Source organism: Agelaius tricolor, unplaced genomic scaffold, assembly GCF_023055355.1.
Source record: "Agelaius tricolor isolate 1412-34295 unplaced genomic scaffold, bAgeTri1.0.p SCAF_9, whole genome shotgun sequence".
Classification (NCBI taxonomy): domain Eukaryota; kingdom Metazoa; phylum Chordata; class Aves; order Passeriformes; family Icteridae; genus Agelaius; species Agelaius tricolor.
In genome coordinates this window covers 30,236,046-30,258,022 of record NW_027269269.1, presented here as the reverse complement: position 1 = coordinate 30,258,022, position 21,977 = coordinate 30,236,046, and the positions used below count along the sequence as shown (strand labels likewise).

General features: G+C 40.4%; 1 protein-coding gene across 5 annotated transcripts in view; it reads right to left on the bottom strand.

Annotated features, from left to right (window-relative positions):
* The window catches only part of HJURP (Holliday junction recognition protein), a 29,698-nt gene extending 9,028 nt beyond the window's left edge, over positions 1-20,670 (bottom strand). For 3 of the 5 annotated variants that reach the window (XM_071433465.1, XM_071433463.1, XM_071433461.1), the window contains exons 1-13: positions 20,510-20,670; positions 19,613-19,679; positions 17,789-17,850; positions 16,810-16,837; positions 14,534-14,580; positions 13,912-13,951; positions 11,294-11,352; positions 10,011-10,109; positions 9,196-9,259; positions 5,605-5,666; positions 4,626-4,653; positions 2,349-2,395; positions 1,727-1,766 (exon numbers count right to left, since the gene is read on the bottom strand). In XM_071433465.1, coding sequence (XP_071289566.1) covers positions 1,727-1,766; positions 2,349-2,395; positions 4,626-4,653; positions 5,605-5,666; positions 9,196-9,259; positions 10,011-10,109; positions 11,294-11,352; positions 13,912-13,951; positions 14,534-14,580; positions 16,810-16,837; positions 17,789-17,850; positions 19,613-19,679; positions 20,510-20,593 — 727 coding nt within the window. In that variant the 5' untranslated portion in view covers positions 20,594-20,670. The remainder of the gene's footprint in view (positions 1-1,726; positions 1,767-2,348; positions 2,396-4,625; positions 4,654-5,604; positions 5,667-9,195; positions 9,260-10,010; positions 10,110-11,293; positions 11,353-13,911; positions 13,952-14,533; positions 14,581-16,809; positions 16,838-17,788; positions 17,851-19,612; positions 19,680-20,509) is intronic. The other 2 variants (XM_071433466.1, XM_071433464.1) reach the window with 2 other exon arrangements.
* Between the last annotated feature and the right edge of the window lie 1,307 nt (positions 20,671-21,977).

Sequence of the window (21,977 nt, the reverse complement as noted above, 5' to 3'; positions counted from 1 at the left end):
TTCCTACATGTTCATCCAGGTGAACAGACTGGACTGCTACAAAAATGGGCGCTTCTCGAGATAAAGGGAACAACTCCTGTGTCAGGCAATGGTTGACCCCATCACAGCAATTATAAATTATTAACAAATAGCTTGCATCAGAGCATGAGTTGATTTCTATACAAGTGTGAGTCCTCAAAAATCTAATTTTAGAATATCTTCAATGTGCTGGCAATCATACTTCCAAATCACTGGAACACTTCAGTAGTTAGCAGTGGGCCATGGCACAGAATGGAAAAATAAAAGTATTTTCTCCAGGGAATCCAAAAGTGGTCTTAAAGGCCAAAAGGGAAATTCAGTAACACCTTTGCGCCTCAAAGGCAGAACAGAGAGGAAGAAAGACAACTTCCACCTTCCTCTCTCAAAAATATGACCTTTATTACAGAAAGCTATCTCACAGGAGGTGCATCCAAAACACCCTCATTCTCTAAGGTATAACTTATCTATCCCTTTCTCCAAATTAATTCAGTCCTCTGTGATAGGACCCTGCTGGATACAAGTAATTGTTAGATTTACTCTGCCATGCTACTTCCTGAGAAAGCAAGAAATGGTAATCCTAATAACTTTCCCTATTAAGGACAGACTTGCAGGCCCAGGTGAGAGCTGCTCCACTTGACTTTTGCCTGCTGTAGACAAGCTTTGCACACTTTCAACACAAAAATAGTGGATACTACCTGGAAGAAACTCTGCCTTCCCTGAGAAGTATGAGGTATTCTGTATGAATACTAAAAGGGGAAAACACCTGCCAAAACTAAAACCTTAGTTAAAACAGATAAAGACTGATTTCTTCCCTTAAGTTAGTGTGCCCTATTGGTAAGTTTTATGTATCAAAAAGCCACCAAAACCCAACCAAGGAAAACGGACCCTGAAAACACGCAACCCAAACTACCAATGGCCAAAACATCACACATCCCAAACACCACAGTGCACTCAATTTTTTAGGTGAGGAATCAAATCCCATATCCCTAAGAATCTAATTTCTACATCTTAAAGGATTTGGAGATAGCTGGAACTCACAGAGGTTTCTACAAATCCTCACCAGATGCTTCGCAGACCATTCGTAAGAGGAGGAGGAGAAGCGCATAATCATTTTATTGGATGCTGCTATGAAAATACCAGAGTCTGTGAAGCACTTCACTCATTTATCCCACAAGTGCAAAAGGCAAAGGAAGTTACAGAAGCCAAGCTACAGGCACCTCTGAAATATTTTTCCTAGCTTTCATTGAGCAGGCCGAGAAAAAGGGTGTGCTTTCTAAATTGGCAGCAATTATTTTATCATTCACATGCTTATTTGAAACTATCCTCTCAAATGACTGTAGGAAACATTTCCCTCAACAGGGAAGAAATTGCCATCCTTAGAGTCAGCTATGTAGATGAACAAGCTTATTAATTACCAGAATACTTAAACCCCAAGCTAAACACACTCTAGTACAACCTCCCTTTCAGCCATTAGCTGCTGGCTATTGCCTAGCCATAGCCGAATCTACGAAAAACACTACAAGCTTTCATTTGCTCAAACTGTTGAATAATACCGGTTAGAAACATTAAAAACAAGTCAAAGGCAGTTCCCACTAATTAATGCAATCAAATAATTATTTGGGAATACAAGGTCAAAACCTCACTATCTTCAATTTTCTCAACAAAGCTAATTAAAGGTTAGATAAGCAGTAAATGAAAAAAAACCCACCTGTATCAGATGTATCTGCACCAGAGTTCTCAGAAGATTCCTTAAAAGCACATGAAAGGAATTTTAATACCTGGTAGCTTAAACTATATTAATTAGCCCATAGAATTTTCTGCTTTCACTACATGCTCAGCTTTTGGGGGGTGGTGGTGGTTGTGAAACAAACGCAGGTGTATTCCACAAATTCTGACCAAATCACACCACCTTTATTAACAAGTCTATACACACACTTACTTTGAGTCAAAAGAAGCTATTCTAGACTACACAGATTTTACAAATAGCAATTTAAAAAGTTAGACTCACATATTGCCTAACTAAAAAGGCACTTGGTGGTGAAGAGCCCATATCCAACTGCTCTCTCTCCCCCTCCAAAATAACCCTAATAATACAGCTGAAAACCAGTCCAGATATCCTGGTACAGGACCATCTGCTCATAAATGATTTCTTAGCTTTTGACTACATAAATACATTTTTCCCAAAGAGACTGACATAGGATGGTTGGGGGTTGGAAGGGACCTTAAAAATCATCTAGAACCAACCCCTCTGTGATGGCCAGATTGCTCAAAGCCTCACCCAGCCTGGCCTGGAACACTCCATCAAAACAGATGCAATGTAGCACCCATACCTGGTGTTCTGCTGAGTTCTCATCTTCAAAATCACGGCTCTGCTTCTCTGGTATTTCGTAGCATGAATGGGAGAGGAAAAAAAAAGGTTCTATTATTTTTATAATATTTAGCCTCTCTTGCTATTTTTGTTTTCAATTTCTTTTATTTTTCCCTCTATTTACGTCCTATCACCAGTGGCTCTAGTAATTGGTTTCTTTTTCTGACTCCCTCTGGCCAATCACACTATAATGAAACACAAACCAAAGTACTCCAGCACACTTTTTATCACTGCTGAACAGCGTAGACAACCGGTTTTGTGTGCTTCACGTTCAAGGCACTTGCGCATATCTTCTAGCATGGTGTGTCCTATTTTTACAGCGGAGTGCGATAGCCTTGCTTGGCTCAAGCAGCTTTCAAAATTGTCTCTTCAGCATTTGATTATTCCAAAGTAAGTCTACTACTTTGAACTCCTTTGCATGAAATTGAAGAAATTTCCGTTTTAGCCCAAATTTGTCAGACAACAAATTTCTCAATGGGCAACCCCACCTGCTATCATCTGAGAGTTCATTAAGGGTATTCCCTCTTCCATTCATTACTTAAATAAAGTATTTAACCAATAAAGTGCACAGAACAAGTCCTGTAGAAAAACCGCCATGTTTGCCCCAAGTTTGGACACAGACCACTGATAATTATTCAAAGCACAATTTTCCAACCAGTGGCTACAAAACCACTCTCTCATAAAATTCAACAAGCATATAACTCGAAGGCTCTGGCTTAAGGTTGTAACCTTCTCTGGAAATTAATCCTCATGATTTTGCAAAACACTACTGTAATACTTCCTTAACAACATATTCTTTTAGAAGCCAAAGAGTGCCTCTTCCAAACCTATCTGGGTTGGGAACAGACGGCATCAGAAGAATAAAGGAGTGTCCAGTTGAAATCCCTTACTGAGCAAGGTCTATGAAACACCACAAAGCCCATTTTGTTCCCAAAATACTCGCAAGGAAAAAAAGCCAATTCATGTGGCTAATATATGACAAAAATATCACTTCTCTGGCAGGTTGAAATTTAACATACCTGGTCCTCCCTCATTCAGAGCTGCCATATATGAGAAAAAATAAAGCCCCACCACTCAAAGGACTGTCATTTGAATCAGTAAAACTCTATGAGGGTGCTGGACATGCCACCCAAATAGTAAAACTCAAATCTAGCAAAATGCAGAATTGTGAGTTGGAAAAAAACAACACTAGTTATATTCTAAGGGGAGGGGTCCAGTGATAGGTAGTTGTTTAATGCTTAGACTTAATAGCACAAACCTTTATGTATCCTAATTTAAAACACTTAGGTCTACTTAAGAGTAAGTGCGTAAGTAAAATCCATACATTAGCCTTAATAATCCATAGTCAGATGTATCTTTTTTGGGCTGAGGGTTTAAGGTGTATGGGCTGGTTTGATTTTTCGCCTTTTTTAAGGCTAACAGCAACCAAAACCAGACAGTTCAAAGGCTTTCATGTGTCTTTGTGTTTCAATTAAACAAAGCCAGAGCAATGGTTTTCTTAAGCTGGAAAAAATCTGCAATATTCTAATTTTTATGGAATATATAAATATACACAGGAAAATACAAATCTATGCAGGTTTACTTTGTTCAAAAGAAAGCTGGTTACCACCCTTGAATATTTAGTTAGAAATTTCTTCCCTAGGATGACTTGAAATAAAGTAATACTTTTCTCAAGTAACATCAGAAGCTGCAAAACACCTATTACCCATTTTTCTGCCTTTCTAGGTCATCTGAAATGGAGGACACTAAATTTAAAATTAATAAGATCAAGTCTTTCTAGCATTTAAGACAACCACGTAAACTCCTTTTTGTAAGAGCTTCTAGGATATTCAGACCATGAAGTAGATTTGCAAAGATTAGCAAAATATTTATTCTAAGAAACTTGAAATACTATATCTTTGAAAAAACATAACTTTCTCTCCATGTTTTATCAGAGACTATAGCCACATTTTTGTACTACTTTGCCCCATTAGCCAAATGGAACAAGAAGTAAAGGTCAGGACCATCTGAAACTTTTTGTACCAGACCCTTATTTTCCAGCTCTACATTCAGATTTCTTAAGCTGATTCAAAGCCTGTGTCTGACCACCGTATGGACAAACTTTTTTGGCAGTGCTATGGAGGAAGACCATGCTAGGCAGTGCTTTGTCCTACTGTGCTCCAAATAAAAGTTTTTCAGATGATTGACATAAGACATTAAGATATTTTGCAATTGATTTAAAAAAAAAACAAACCACTACCCGTGTTCCTTGTCCTTTGACCAACATGCTGCAATAGAAACAAAAAAAAGTCAGAATAATCAAAGAATAGCAAAATAATTTTAACCATCGTATTTATTTACTTTGGTATAGCCCACAAGTACAAATCCATTCAATTTTCTCAGGTTTCCCCTGGCCTAACCAGAAAAGCCACAAGTATCTAGGAAACTTACCTGATCATTCACTTTTTCCCTTACTGTTACTGCCAAAGTCACTGCAAGAACATACCTGTGCCCACATAAGAGGCTAAGACAGAGAATTTCCCTCACAGTCTTTTATGGGTTTGGTTGGGAAACTTGGGCAGCAATGCTTAGTAGACTGTGCACGAGGCATTACCAGGAGTGGAAAGGGAACCCTAAATACAGCCTCCCCCAGTTTTGGTCTCCATTAAATCCACTCATGTTGCCTCAGACTGAATTTCATTCCTCATGCCCTCACTCTGTGGGGTTCAGAACAGCTTCTGAGGTACTGCCAAGGCACGCCATACTGGCCATGGGTTTACCTGACACACTGACTGGTGAGACTGCAAAGATTCTTTAATTAATCTGGCATTATTTCACAGAGAAAAAAAACAGAAACTAAAGATGAAACCAGAAACCCCTGCTGAATCAAAGAGCTGACTGGCTGAACAAAGATAAATTGATTCAATGCAATAACTGCACAGAATACATTCTGATGAGTTCCAAAAATACACACTCCCAACAGATAGCAATTGAAAAAAAAAATTTCTCCAGGTTTACAAGTGCTAACCAATGATAAATAGTCAGCCATTTTAGCTAGATGCATCGAAAGCATCTTAAACTATCCTAAAACTCTATTATAAAGCAGATGATGACCTCCTCAATACCTCTGAAAATATTATATAGCATGGCAAAATTAGAATATAATCCTATCTATCTATACATCCACAAAGAAATATTGCTGCATTTTGGCTGCACAGTAGGACTGTACTATTAAATACCGTAAATCCTTTCTTCCAGGTTTTAACGTCTTTCCTTGACATATGGTCCCATCGTTTAGGTCCTAGAAAAAAACAAAAAGCAATAATATTACCACTTATCATAATACCATCTATACTGAATATCACTCTAACAAACATTTGGGAACGACATATTACACAATAACAAAGCATTAGCAAATCTGAACTGTCTACTACCACATTTGCTGAAATAAAAATTTAAAGGAAAACAAACCAGGAGAATATGGCAATTCAAGTTGAGAAGTCAAGCAAGACATAAAAGATCATCACATACGCTGAGTCTAACAAGACTGAGCTAAAATCCAAAGAGCATTACAGCCCCATAATCTACCAAGAGGAGAAAAGAGGCAAAAGATTTTAGGTTCTAGATTTTAGTTGATGAATGCAGACTCCATGGTATCTGAGGTTAGTTAAAGCCATAATTAAGGCTCTTTGGGACCAAGATCCATAATTCCTTCCATTTTGAACAGAGATCACTAACCCAAAAGCATAACCAATCCTTCACCAATGCAAAGCTGTCTATTACAGTACTCTATGAATGCTTCCTCCCTCTCCCATTGGATAACGTGTATGAAATGCAAGCCTGCCAGTCTGTAAAAACCTTTGGTGCACAACTGGTACTTCCTCGATCTCTCCAGTAAGCTATAAAAACTGAGACGGCAATTCATGAATGTGGTAGTTTTTATGGGACTTGATTTTAGGTGAAGAGGGAGAAGGCCAGTCACGGAAGTGATTTTCTGGGAAGAGCTGCCGAAAGCTTCTCCTGTGCCTGGCAAAACTAATTGCTGGCTGGCTCTGAGAAGAGGCATGCTGCTAAGCCAATTAGAGAAGCTGGTAATGCCTCTACGACAATGTATTTAAGAAGCAGAAAAACTGAGAGGGCTCTCTATCTCTGTGGTCTCCGAGGAGTGGTGCTGCTCCCTTTCCTGGTGGAGCCTGCAGGGCTGTGCTGCGGGTCCGTCAGGCACGGCGAGGAACCACGCGGCCGAGACCAGCGCCGGGAGCGGCCACGTGGCCGGGAACGCGCATCTGGAATTGGCGACTGGGGCCGCTGCTATCTTGGCAGGGCTCACAATGAACTCGGTTCCCTTGGCCGCTCCTAGGCAGCCGCGCTGCAGACACAGGGGCCAGGGCGGCGGTGGCGGCTTTTCCTTGCCGGTGCCCACGTGAAGAGAAGGCGCGAAATGCAGCCGGCGGGGACCTCGCCTTCACAACAAGCAATTCTCTCACGCAGAGCCCGGGCGGGATCCACCTTTCAACATTGCAGAACTCTGCAAAATCTTCTCAAATGATAGGACTCGAGAACAGGCAAACCTACAAATACCAACTCTCTCCCAAATCCAAAAAAAAAGGGAAAGGTGAAGACACGTGGAGAACACAACAGTGATGCTAAAGCCAGTGCAAAGGAGGGATGGGGAGGAAGAAGAGACCCAGGCCTCAGAGCTGAAATTCTTCTACAAGCTGTGGTGAAGATTACAATACTACAAATTATTTCCCTGCAATTAATGAAGTGCCTAGAAGGATGGAGAATGCACCCGAATCCCATGAAAAAAAAGGTGGACGTGCTGAGAAGCTGTGATCTGTGAGCGGCCTAAGAAGAGAGAGAGAGGGAGAGCCCTTGCTTTCAGAGACAGAGGAAGAGGACACTCGCTTTTATACTACAACAGCTCATCCTTACAAATTGCAGACCATGAACTAATGGCCCAGGGGGAAAAGGCAGTTGTGAGAAGTCTACTCTGCCCGTTGACACACGTCAAAGGAGCTTTCAGGTGTGACTGCAACCTGTAAAAACTAAAACCACGTTAAAAATTTCACAGAAAACTCCTTCCCATAGAAAGGACCCCATGGCATAGCAAAAGAGACTCCTCTCCCTAAGTGAACTGAAGAACAAGTTTTACAAGCGACACACTCACAAAAAACCCCCATGCTTTTGTCTTCCTATGCTCTCAGTGAGAAATAAAAAAAGGCAGGGGATGGGGGGGGGGAAGTATTCTAAAGGTTTTAGTTCTCATTATCATCTTTTTGATTCTGTAAATAAATTTTCCTTTATACCTTTTAAAGTGTTTTTATCCCATTCCTTATCTCACCCCATGAGCTTTTTAATTCTTCTTTCCTCCTCCTCTGCTCAACTATAGCAGAGCAGAAGGAATGATTTTTTTTTGTAGATGCACGGGCTTTTAGCCAGCACCAAGCCCTGACGTATCATAATTCTCATTTCAGTGATAATAAAACCTGCCAGAAACATTTAATTTCCCAGGAAAGCCACCAAGATACTAAGTCACAAGTCCCACTCAAACCCATATTTATATAGAATCTATTTTAAAACAATAGCATGTTTCCCCTCAATAAGCTTTCCACAAGCATTATTGCCCTATAATGCATCAACCATTACAATGAAAAACTGGATAAATATTGTCAGGGGCCCACATGGCTTGGATTCATGCTAGCCACATGGGAACATTCAATGAAAAGTTAAGTAAACGGTCCACCTTCTCCACCCTGGTGCTTGGCATAGCAGTAATTTATCAGAGCAGTATTCAGAATACTAAGTGGAGATGAAAATAACACAATCCATTCATGCCAACCAATCCCTTTGCTTCCTCGCAGGCTTCTCCATTTTGATTCTTCCTACAAGTCACCCATACATTACCCATTTTTTTATCCTGAACCTTGCTAATAACAATTATCTTGACTAAAATTGGGCATGCAATAAACTAAAAGTGCACATAGGAGTAAATTCTTGGTATTATACTGAAAACTACATATAAAACGACACACATTTGGGAACCTTAGTAAAATTCAGTATCCGTCACACTTAAATATTCTGCAGCTGCCAACAGTTGCATGCCTTACTAAGTCTAAACATACAGTATGTAAACATTGTAGCTTTAAGGAGTTCTTACTGTCAGGTGTATGGTAAGAGGAGGAGAAGCACATAATCATTTTATTGGATGCTGCTATGAAAATACCAGTCTGTGAAGCACTTCACTCATTGATCCCACAAGTGCAAAAGGCAAAGAAGTCACAGAAGCCAAGCTACAGGCACCTCTGAAATATTTTTCCTAGCTTTCATTGAGCAGGCCGAGAAAAAGGGCGTGCTTTCTAAATTGGCAGCAATTATTTTATCATTCACATGCTTATTTGAAACTATCCTCTCAAATGACAGTAGGAAGCATTGCCCTTAACACAGAAGTAACTGCCAACCTTAGAGGCAGCTATGTAGATGAGCAAGCTCATTGAATACCAGAATACATAAACCCCAAGCTAATCATATACTTTACTGCAACTTCTCTTTCAGCCATTAATGCTGGCTACTTCCAAGCCATAGCTGAATCTAAGAAAAACACTGGAAGTTTTCATTTGCTCAAGAATCAAAAATGTTGAATAATACCAGTTAAAAATATTACAAAAAGCCAGTCAAAATCTTTGGCCACTAATTCAAGCAATCAAGTAATTATAGGGAGATATAAAGGCAAAACCTCCCAAGAACGAAATACTCTTTCTAAGAAATTTTAATAAAGCCACATTTTTAAAGAAATACATTTGACCAACAGACAAAAGACTTAATTGTACCAAGCAGTTCTCGTCCGGGCAAAGTTGAACGATGACTTTTTGACAAACTGGGAGGAGTTGTTATCTGAAAAACATAGAAAGAAAAAAACAATCTAATGTTCTGAGCTTTTTGCATGTTAAAGATATCATCAAAACCTAACTTGTGACTTCCTTGCCTCTTGCTCTTCTGGGTCATGTACAGTAGTTATGGTCTTCAAGGGCTCAGCCAATTCAGACAAAGTGGAAAACATCTAGTCTAAGACTTCAGGAGGAAGTTTTAGGACTTACTAGTTTAGTCTTGGAAAGCTATTCATAATTTTTTCAACTTATACGTTAGACGTCATGTACTAATCCCTACGCCAAATATAAGAACTTATCCATCGATTTATATCTACACACACACACTTGAGTAATCTACACATCTCTGGCAGCTCCAGCAGAAAAGAGAAGCTGCATCCTGGCACTTCACCCTGACCTTCCTCACTCCCCAAATCAAAACAAAGCTAATTCTTTTTCTTTGAGCCTCTACAAAGCTCAGATTTAGACTTTTAGGAAAATTAACAGCTCAAAGATCAACCTGCACATCAGGGTTCCAAGAACAACATATAAAAGTAAAAAACCAGAGAAAATACATTTAATAAAACATTTCCTTTGTTTCTTACATTTCATAGCTCTCAAAACCCCAAGATCCTACAATATCTACACAGACATCAAGCAGAAGAACAATGGGAGAAGCACAGAGAAGTTGTGTGAAAATGCATTTAACTGCTACCCAGTTAAAGAGCTTTTATTTTATTCTAACTAGCTCATAACTTAGAATAGGAGAAATATCTCACCGTTATCCATTTGGGAATATTTCTCTCATCACCTTGTAATATCACATCCACTGGAACTCTTTTTTTCTTCAGGATTTGGCCATCATCTACATTCAGATTCTAAAAGGAAAACAAAATTATTAAAACACATGGAACTTATTGGCACAGGCAACTCCAAAATGATTATTCTGATTTACTGCAAACAAGTACTCTTCAGATCAGGCTATATGCAACCTGCATAAACTTATTTTTATGTACACATTTTAGGCAAAAATCTGCCTCCCCACCTCCCCCCCAGCAAAAAAAACACCACCACAATCCATAGAAGGAACTACCTGTGAAAATATTTAAAAAAGGGATAATAAACAAGTATATTCGAGGAACAGCACACACTGCCTAAAAGATCCTCTGATGAAAACCATCAAAAATCCCAATCCAATAAAGGAAAGAGGAAGAAAGAAAAATGGTTACAAAGCTCTGACAATTACAGCTGCAAATCTCTACTTGTATTCCCAACATTCCGTGTGAAGTCATATACAAATGAAGGTCTACTCTGCAACTACCCTCAATGTAAAACCTAAGAGAATTTTGGAATAAAAGGCCATTCATTAGTCAAACTGGAAGCAATCTCTGGAAGCAACTGGAAACAATCTCCTTTCTGAAGCAGATTCTATTAGCTGTTGTCAGAGAGAAGACACCAGCACAGTGATAGACAAGTAAGGAGAGTAAATCCCATTTTTGGCAACACTATTGGAGGAAGCAAACCACAGGATTAAAATGGCTGCACACACAAAGTGCGTGTTATATTTTTCCTCAACACTGTAAACAGTCCGGCTAGTCCTGACCCTAGTCTAGTTTGGGAAGCAACAGCAGAAGATTCCAGCCTGCTTTTGTTATGGCAGCCATTACTGCTCATTTACCATTTCCTTCCAATCATGTTACCTATTTATGCTAGACTCTCAGGTGAACAACCATTCTTTTACAAGTGTTTTCACCTTATGATCCATCTGCTTTCTCTTTTTCCTTACCTATAAAAGCCCTTCTCAGGGCTGCCTCCTGATGCAATACATTGTAGGCCTTTCTCTGGCCCAGTGGTATTAGCAAGACAAGAACATCACTTGTCATTGATTGGTCTCTGTGACGCTATTTATTGAACCCCTCACTTGCCAAAAATGTGCATTAAGATGCAGACGATATCAAGTCTTCTGCTGACTGCATCAGCTCATCAGGCATGTGTAAACTATTCAAATAGTAACTAGCTTCTATTGAATCACTACATTCTATTAGACACCCAAAATTTTTACCTTGAGACGAATTCCTTCAAATTTTCTTCCTACTGAGGCTACGTCACCACTTTCTTCACCTGCAATTTGAAGGTAAATATTAAATCAAACATAGCTGAACTCAAAACAGAAATGTTTTTAAACACACACTGTGCAAGTTATTGACTACACCGTTTTCATTCTAGAAAACAGTTCTCTACACTATAACTTTTAACTGTATTACATTTCCATTCCAATTCCAATTGAAAAGCATGGTTTGTGGCTCCATAAATGACTTCAGCGGAGCAAAGAAGGGTTAAGAAAACTTGTTTGCCATCAGTTCTTTACGACTTCTATTAAACATCTCAGAGAGTAAAACATTTTTAAAGCTCTTTCTTTTGTGGCTCTCTAAGATTCATTAATCATTAATGCACAATCCCCACTGCATTCCTAAATATGCCAACAAAGATAGCCAGGATTTTCTCTCACACTTCCTCTCAGTAGCTTTTGGTTGTCAAGCCCACCTCAGGACTCACAAAGTGAGAAATAACGCAGACTTGAGAATATGAAAAAACAAGACAGACTCTGGTCACTCAGTTTTAGGTATTCTGTGGGTGGTTTTGTGAATGAAATGCAACAAAACATTGTTTTCCTCAATGTAGGCAGACCTTCCAATTCATCATTAGCTAAAATCAGTCATCCATGAGCATCAAATATATGACTGCATTTTCAGCCCCGATTTCTGAACTTCCCTGCACTCATCAGAGGGAAGGAAAAAGACAGGAGAATAACCCTGGAAATCGTGAGTGAAAGAAATCTTGGTTATCATACTACCACATCACTGCCTCATCATACTACTCTTACATTGCTGTTTCTCTTTCTGCCATACAATCTTCTTCCTCCAGCTCAATTGGGCACAAACCTGTCAGATTGCTTCCTACATGTTCATCCAGGTGAACAGACTGGACTGCTACAAAAATGGGCGCTTCTCGAGATAAAGGGAACAACTCCTGTGTCAGGCAATGGTTGACCCCATCACAGCAATTATAAATTATTAACAAATAGCTTGCATCAGAGCATGAGTTGATTTCTATACAAGTGGGAGTCCTCAAAAATCTAATTTTAGAATATCTTCAATGTGCTGGCAATCATACTTCCAAATCACTGGAACACTTCAGTAGTTAGCAGTGGGCCATGGCACAGAATGGAAAAATAAAAGTATTTTCTCCAGGGAATCCAAAAGTGGTCTTAAAGGCCAAAAGGGAAATTCAGTAACACCTTTGCGCCTCAAAGGCAGAACAGAGAGGAAGAAAGACAACTTCCACCTTCCTCTCTCAAAAATATGACCTTTATTACAGAAAGCTATCTCACAGGAGGTGCATCCAAAACACTCTCATTCTCTAAGGTATAACTTATCTATCCCTTTCTCCAAATTAATTCAGTCCTCTGTGATAGGACCCTGCTGGATACAAGTAATTGTTAGATTTACTCTGCCATGCTACTTCCTGAGAAAGCAAGAAATGGTAATCCTAATAACTTTCCCTATTAAGGACAGACTTGCAGGCCCAGGTGAGAGCTGCTCCACTTGACTTTTGCCTGCTGTAGACAAGCTTTGCACACTTTCAACACAAAAATAGTGGATACTACCTGGAAGAAACTCTGCCTTCCCTGAGAAGTATGAGGTATTCTGTATGAATACTAAAAGGGGAAAACACCTGCCAAAACTAAAACCTTAGTTAAAACAGATAAAGACTGATTTCTTCCCTTAAGTTAGTGTGCCCTATTGGTAAGTTTTATGTATCAAAAAGCCACCAAAACCCAACCAAGGAAAACGGACCCTGAAAACACGCAACCCAAACTACCAAAGGCCAAAACATCACACATCCCAAACACCACAGTGCACTCAATTTTTTAGGTGAGGAATCAAATCCCATATCCCTAAGAATCTAATTTCTACATCTTAAAGGATTTGGAGATAGCTGGAACTCACAGAGGTTTCTACAAATCCTCACCAGATGCTTCGCAGACCATTCGTAAGAGGAGGAGGAGAAGCGCATAATCATTTTATTGGATGCTGCTATGAAAATACCAGAGTCTGTGAAGCACTTCACTCATTTATCCCACAAGTGCAAAAGGCAAAGGAAGTTACAGAAGCCAAGCTACAGGCACCTCTGAAATATTTTTCCTAGCTTTCATTGAGCAGGCCGAGAAAAAGGGTGTGCTTTCTAAATTGGCAGCAATTATTTTATCATTCACATGCTTATTTGAAACTATCCTCTCAAATGACTGTAGGAAACATTTCCCTCAACAGGGAAGAAATTGCCATCCTTAGAGTCAGCTATGTAGATGAACAAGCTTATTAATTACCAGAATACTTAAACCCCAAGCTAAACACACTCTAGTACAACCTCCCTTTCAGCCATTAGCTGCTGGCTATTGCCTAGCCATAGCCGAATCTACGAAAAACACTACAAGCTTTCATTTGCTCAAACTGTTGAATAATACCGGTTAGAAACATTAAAAACAAGTCAAAGGCAGTTCCCACTAATTAATGCAATCAAATAATTATTTGGGAATACAAGGTCAAAACCTCACTATCTTCAATTTTCTCAACAAAGCTAATTAAAGGTTAGATAAGCAGTAAATGAAAAAAAACCCACCTGTATCAGATGTATCTGCACCAGAGTTCTCAGAAGATTCCTTAAAAGCACATGAAAGGAATTTTAATACCTGGTAGCTTAAACTATATTAATTAGCCCATAGAATTTTCTGCTTTCACTACATGCTCAGCTTTTGGGGGGTGGTGGTGGTTGTGAAACAAACGCAGGTGTATTCCACAAATTCTGACCAAATCACACCACCTTTATTAACAAGTCTATACACACACTTACTTTGAGTCAAAAGAAGCTATTCTAGACTACACAGATTTTACAAATAGCAATTTAAAAAGTTAGACTCACATATTGCCTAACTAAAAAGGCACTTGGTGGTGAAGAGCCCATATCCAACTGCTCTCTCTCCCCCTCCAAAATAACCCTAATAATACAGCTGAAAACCAGTCCAGATATCCTGGTACAGGACCATCTGCTCATAAATGATTTCTTAGCTTTTGACTACATAAATACATTTTTCCCAAAGAGACTGACATAGGATGGTTGGGGGTTGGAAGGGACCTTAAAAATCATCTAGAACCAACCCCTCTGTGATGGCCAGATTGCTCAAAGCCTCACCCAGCCTGGCCTGGAACACTCCATCAAAACAGATGCAATGTAGCACCCATACCTGGTGTTCTGCTGAGTTCTCATCTTCAAAATCACGGCTCTGCTTCTCTGGTATTTCGTAGCATGAATGGGAGAGGAAAAAAAAAGGTCTATTACTTTCATAATATTTAGCCTCTCTTGCTATTTTTGCTTTCAATTTCTTTTATTTTTCCCTCTATTTACGTCCTATCACCAGTGGCTCTAGTAATTGGTTTCTTTTTCTGACTCCCTCTGGCCAATCACACTATAATGAAACACAAACCAAAGTACTCCAGCACACTTTTTATCACTGCTGAACAGCGCAGAAAACCGGTTTTGTGTGCTTCACGTTCAAGGCACTTGCGCATATCTTCTAGCATGGTGTGTCCTATTTTTACAGCGGAGTGCGATAGCCTTGCTTGGCTCAAGCAGCTTTCAAAATTGTCTCTTCAGCATTTGATTATTCCAAAGTAAGTCTACTACTTTGAACTCCTTTGCATGAAATTGAAGAAATTTCCGTTTTAGCCCAAATTTGTCAGACAACAAATTTCTCAATGGGCAACCCCACCTGCTATCATCTGAGAGTTCATTAAGGGTATTCCCTCTTCCATTCATTACTTAAATAAAGTATTTAACCAATAAAGTGCACAGAACAAGTCCTGTAGAAAAACCGCCATGTTTGCCCCAAGTTTGGACACAGACCACTGATAATTATTCAAAGCACAATTTTCCAACCAGTGGCTACAAAACCACTCTCTCATAAAATTCAACAAGCATATAACTCGAAGGCTCTGGCTTAAGGTTGTAACCTTCTCTGGAAATTAATCCTCATGATTTTGCAAAACACTACTGTAATACTTCCTTAACAACATATTCTTTTAGAAGCCAAAGAGTGCCTCTTCCAAACCTATCTGGGTTGGGAACAGACGGCATCAGAAGAATAAAGGAGTGTCCAGTTGAAATCCCTTACTGAGCAAGGTCTATGAAACACCACAAAGCCCATTTTGTTCCCAAAATACTCGCAAGGAAAAAAAGCCAATTCATGTGGCTAATATATGACAAAAATATCACTTCTCTGGCAGGTTGAAATTTAACATACCTGGTCCTCCCTCATTCAGAGCTGCCATATATGAGAAAAAATAAAACCCCACCACTCAAAGGACTGTCATTTGAATCAGTAAAACTCTATGAGGGTGCTGGACATGCCACCCAAATAGTAAAACTCAAATCTAGCAAAATGCAGAATTGTGAGTTGGAAAAAAACAACACTAGTTATATTCTAAGGGGAGGGGTCCAGTGATAGGTAGTTGTTTAATGCTTAGACTTAATAGCACAAACCTTTATGTATCCTAATTTAAAACACTTAGGTCTACTTAAGAGTAAGTGCGTAAGTAAAATCCGTACATTAGCCTTAATAATCCATAGTCAGATGTATCTTTTTTGGGTTGAGGGTTTAAGGTGTATGGGCTGGTTTAATTTTTCGCCTTTTTTAAGGCTAACAGCAACCAAAACCAGACAGTTCAAATGCTTTCATGTGTCTTTGTGTTTCAATTAAACAAAGCCAGAGCAATGGTTTTCTTAAGCTGGAAAAAATCTGCAATATTCTAATTTTTATGGAATATATAAATATACACAGGAAAATACAAATCTATGCAGGCTTACTTTGTTCAAAAGAAAGCTGGTTACCACCCTTGAATATTTAGTTAGAAATTTCTTCCCTAGGATGACTTGAAATAAAGTAATACTTTTCTCAAGTAACATCAGAAGCTGCAAAACACCTATTACCCATTTTTCTGCCTTTCTAGGTCATCTGAAATGGAGGACACTAAATTTAAAATTAATAAGATCAAGTCTTTCTAGCATTTAAGACAACCACGTAAACTCCTTTTTGTAAGAGCTTCTAGGATATTCAGACCATGAAGTAGATTTGCAAAGATTAGCAAAATATTTATTCTAAGAAACTTGAAATACTATATCTTTGAAAAAACATAACTTTCTCTCCATGTTTTATCAGAGACTATAGCCACATTTTTGTACTACTTTGCCCCATTAGCCAAATGGAACAAGAAGTAAAGGTCAGGACCATCTGAAACTTTTTGTACCAGACCCTTATTTTCCAGCTCTACATTCAGATTTCTTAAGCTGATTCAAAGCCTGTGTCTGACCACCGTATGGACAAACTTTTTTGGCAGTGCTATGGAGGAAGACCATGCTAGGCAGTGCTTTGTCCTACTGTGCTCCAAATAAAAGTTTTTCAGATGATTGACATAAGACATTAAGATATTTTGCAATTGATTTAAAAAAAAAACAAACCACTACCCGTGTTCCTTGTCCTTTGACCAACATGCTGCAATAGAAACAAAAAAAAGTCAGAATAATCAAAGAATAGCAAAATAATTTTAACCATCGTATTTATTTACTTTGGTATAGCCCACAAGTACAAATCCATTCAATTTTCTCAGGTTTCCCCTGGCCTAACCAGAAAAGCCACAAGTATCTAGGAAACTTACCTGATCATTCACTTTTTCCCTTACTGTTACTGCCAAAGTCACTGCAAGAACATACCTGTGCCCACATAAGAGGCTAAGACAGAGAATTTCCCTCACAGTCTTTTATGGGTTTGGTTGGGAAACTTGGGCAGCAATGCTTAGTAGACTGTGCACGAGGCATTACCAGGAGTGGAAAGGGAACCCTAAATACAGCCTCCCCCAGTTTTGGTCTCCATTAAATCCACTCATGTTGCCTCAGACTGAATTTCATTCCTCATGCCCTCACTCTGTGGGGTTCAGAACAGCTTCTGAGGTACTGCCAAGGCACGCCATACTGGCCATGGGTTTACCTGACACACTGACTGGTGAGACTGCAAAGATTCTTTAATTAATCTGGCATTATTTCACAGAGAAAAAAAACAGAAACTAAAGATGAAACCAGAAACCCCTGCTGAATCAAAGAGCTGACTGGCTGAACAAAGATAAATTGATTCAATGCAATAACTGCACAGAATACATTCTGATGAGTTCCAAAAATACACACTCCCAACAGATAGCAATTGAAAAAAAAAATTTCTCCAGGTTTACAAGTGCTAACCAATGATAAATAGTCAGCCATTTTAGCTAGATGCATCGAAAGCATCTTAAACTATCCTAAAACTCTATTATAAAGCAGATGATGACCTCCTCAATACCTCTGAAAATATTATATAGCATGGCAAAATTAGAATATAATCCTATCTATCTATACATCCACAAAGAAATATTGCTGCATTTTGGCTGCACAGTAGGACTGTACTATTAAATACCGTAAATCCTTTCTTCCAGGTTTTAACGTCTTTCCTTGACATATGGTCCCATCGTTTAGGTCCTAGAAAAAAACAAAAAGCAATAATATTACCACTTATCATAATACCATCTATACTGAATATCACTCTAACAAACATTTGGGAACGACATATTACACAATAACAAAGCATTAGCAAATCTGAACTGTCTACTACCACATTTGCTGAAATAAAAATTTAAAGGAAAACAAACCAGGAGAATATGGCAATTCAAGTTGAGAAGTCAAGCAAGACATAAAAGATCATCACATACGCTGAGTCTAACAAGACTGAGCTAAAATCCAAAGAGCATTACAGCCCCATAATCTACCAAGAGGAGAAAAGAGGCAAAAGATTTTAGGTTCTAGATTTTAGTTGATGAATGCAGACTCCATGGTATCTGAGGTTAGTTAAAGCCATAATTAAGGCTCTTTGGGACCAAGATCCATAATTCCTTCCATTTTGAACAGAGATCACTAACCCAAAAGCATAACCAATCCTTCACCAATGCAAAGCTGTCTATTACAGTACTCTATGAATGCTTCCTCCCTCTCCCATTGGATAACGTGTATGAAATGCAAGCCTGCCAGTCTGTAAAAACCTTTGGTGCACAACTGGTACTTCCTCGATCTCTCCAGTAAGCTATAAAAACTGAGACGGCAATTCATGAATGTGGTAGTTTTTATGGGACTTGATTTTAGGTGAAGAGGGAGAAGGCCAGTCACGGAAGTGATTTTCTGGGAAGAGCTGCCGAAAGCTTCTCCTGTGCCTGGCAAAACTAATTGCTGGCTGGCTCTGAGAAGAGGCATGCTGCTAAGCCAATTAGAGAAGCTGGTAATGCCTCTACGACAATGTATTTAAGAAGCAGAAAAACTGAGAGGGCTCTCTATCTCTGTGGTCTCCGAGGAGTGGTGCTGCTCCCTTTCCTGGTGGAGCCTGCAGGGCTGTGCTGCGGGTCCGTCAGGCACGGCGAGGAACCACGCGGCCGAGACCAGCGCCGGGAGCGGCCACGTGGCCGGGAACGCGCATCTGGAATTGGCGACCGGGGCCGCTGCTATCTTGGCAGGGCTCACAATGAACTCGGTTCCCTTGGCCGCTCCTAGGCAGCCGCGCTGCAGACACAGGGGCCAGGGCGGCGGTGGCGGCTTTTCCTTGCCGGTGCCCACGTGAAGAGAAGGCGCGAAATGCAGCCGGCGGGGACCTCGCCTTCACAACAAGCAATTCTCTCACGCAGAGCCCGGGCGGGATCCACCTTTCAACATTGCAGAATTTTGATCAACCATTACAAAAAAACCGGGATAAATATTGTCATGGGGCCACATGGTTTAGATTTATGCTAACAGGAATAGTGGATTTGTCTTTACGAATAAGCTTGGGTCTGTTTGTAGATAAAATTTAAAAACACTGTCTACCTACTCCACTCTGATGTTTGGCACAGCAGTAATTTATCATAGCATTATTCAGAATATTAAGTTGAGATGAAAATACATAATCCATTCATGCACATCAACTCCTGCTAATGTCTGCATTCCTTTTCTTCCTTCAAGTCATCCAAACATTACACATTTATACCATGAACTTTGCTAATAACCATTGTCTTATCTAGAATGGAGCACACGATAGACTAATAATGCATATAGGAGTAAACTCTTGGTACTATACTAAGTCTACATATGATTTATCATATCTTAGTGAAAAAAAATCAGTATTCGTCACACTTAAATATTCTGCAGCTGACAACACTTGCATGCTTTACTAAGTCTACACATACAGTATGTAAACAATGTAGCTTTAAGGAATTCTTACCCTCAGGTGTATCGTACGTCAAAGAGTCCATGGAAATCAGTATGTCATCCCTAAAGGGATGACTATACTAAAGAAAAAGAACCATTAAATATTAGAACAAACGATCAAAGTAATATCTTTAATGTCTGTTTTATGTATTGTTATTAGAACAATTTTTTCTTTTACCCTAAACATGAAGTTATCATTATGCTGTTTTATTGGCCAAAACTGTATGTCAGCAATCCGAAAATATTAACTCCTAGAAGAAACCGGTGTATTTTAATTATATGCGTAAGCCATTCAACCTAAGGCATACGCGCTGCCAAAACAGGGCTCCAGAGAGTTTTAAAATGCAGTTAAGTCGCTCTCTGACAGTTTCACCCAAATTTCTGTTGTAGAAACTAAAAGCAACCCACAGCTAAGACCAACAGCTCATGACATGTAAAAATATCCGATGTGCCACTAGGCGAGAAAATCCATCTAGTGCCAGATTTAGCCCAGCGGCGGCACAAAACATCTCCCGAACGGGAAAGAACGCATCCCGGGATAAACGGGGATGCACGGAGGAGGACCATGCCCACACCTTAAACACAGAACGGCTCCCAAGGGAGAGGGACTCACGGAGTCCCCCACTTTCTGTAGTTTCATTGGAAATCCCCCGTCTAACGCAAGCTAGTCGGGGTTAAGGACACTGTGAAGTCAGCTCGCACTTGTAACTAAGTCGCGTATCCAGCACGGGCAGTCCCAGGTGTCCGTTTTGTGGCTGTATCCCGGGACCTGGCTCTTGCCAGCCCTCTCCTGCCAAGGCACAGGAGTGCGCGGGCCAGCACAGACGGCACGGCTGCTCTCAGTCCCCGCTTCCCCGCCCGCCTCAGGACGGCGCCCGGAACCCGCGGCCATCCCGGTCGCATAGCTCACCTGTTCGATGATGCGCGTCATGGATGCCATGAAACGAGCGCTGCTGCGCCGCAGCCCCTCCTGCATCGTGGGATCAAACTCCATAACGAAAAACCGTTCCCGCCGCCAGCCGCCTTCCACTCTGCACACCGCGGCCGGCCGCTCCCGCCCCAATTCAAACGGCCGCCCTTTCGCCGCGCCCGATTGGTTGTTGCTAAAATCAGTTCTGGCACTATAGCCAATAAGAATCCGCGGTGGGCTGGCTTTATAGTCTGATTGGTTACTGGCGGTGTTGAGTGCCCGATCACCCCGCCTCCAAGTCCTGGCTTTGGGCGCCAAGTCAGGCGCGACGCGCGGCGTTGTTCTGCCTCTCAACGTCGGCTGGCCGCGGGCTCCCATTGGCTGCGGCGCACGGCGCTGCCGGGGCGCCAGGCCCGCGTCTGCCGGCAGGACGTGGCGCCGCAGAGCAAGGAGGCGCCTCGGGGCGCTCTCCGGCCTGGGGAGCTCCAGACAGAGATGTACAGAATGTTGTGTCTCTGTCGGATTCGGCACAGACGGCCAGAGGAGTCGGGGCTGGGGAATTCGGCGTTCAGTGGCCGGCGGTCACGCCCTCCCCAGTCGCTCTCTAGCTGGTCCGCAAAGGCTGCAGGCCTTTGGGGAGGAACAGGCCAAAACGTTACCTGCCCACTGGCACTTGTATTTTAGATGCCATTCTGTTCCTTCCCAATATTCTTCAAGTAACCATTGGTTTTCTATAAATAACGATTTTTTAAAAGTAAAATACTATCAAGCACATCAATTTCCCTGGAACTTCCCATTAAAAAAAAACATTTTCCATTTTGGTAATGTAAAGACGTGCCTTTTTCATAATCCCTTACTGTTTAAAGCTGATCTGTATTTACTTACTTCTTATAAAGTTGTGTTAAATTTTATTTGTTTAAACGGTAGGACTTCAGAAAAATACATCTTTGATCCACATTTAAGCATTCTTACTAGGATGATTGTGAAGTTTTCACAGCTGACAAGATCTGTACTAAGGCCTTACTTACCCTGTTTCTGGCAGGTCTTACCCTTTTTCTGGTTCTTCATTAAGGCCTTATCATTTTTCAGGGTATGATTTTCTGCCAGCACTGCATTGAAATACTGCTCTCAGTGGTTAAATGACATGTGTATGTTGAGTAGGCCAGCCAGAAGAGTACTGAAGTGTTGATTTCAGCATGCAGGAAAAGATGAGTGTGGTAATTCCAAGGTGACACAACAGGTCCCACTCCTACATTTTTCACTGTGTTTCTACCAGGATGACTGCAGGACAAATCATCCTTAAAAACCCAGAATCTCACTGAGGAGCACCTAATTCTATGTTCTTTATTTTCTTGATACATACCCAGGAGTAGATCTGCAGAAGCTCTCAATACTTTGTCTTTACATTCACTTTGATGGAAGCCATGCTTTGAATATATCAAAGCTTATATAAACTTCCTAAGATTTA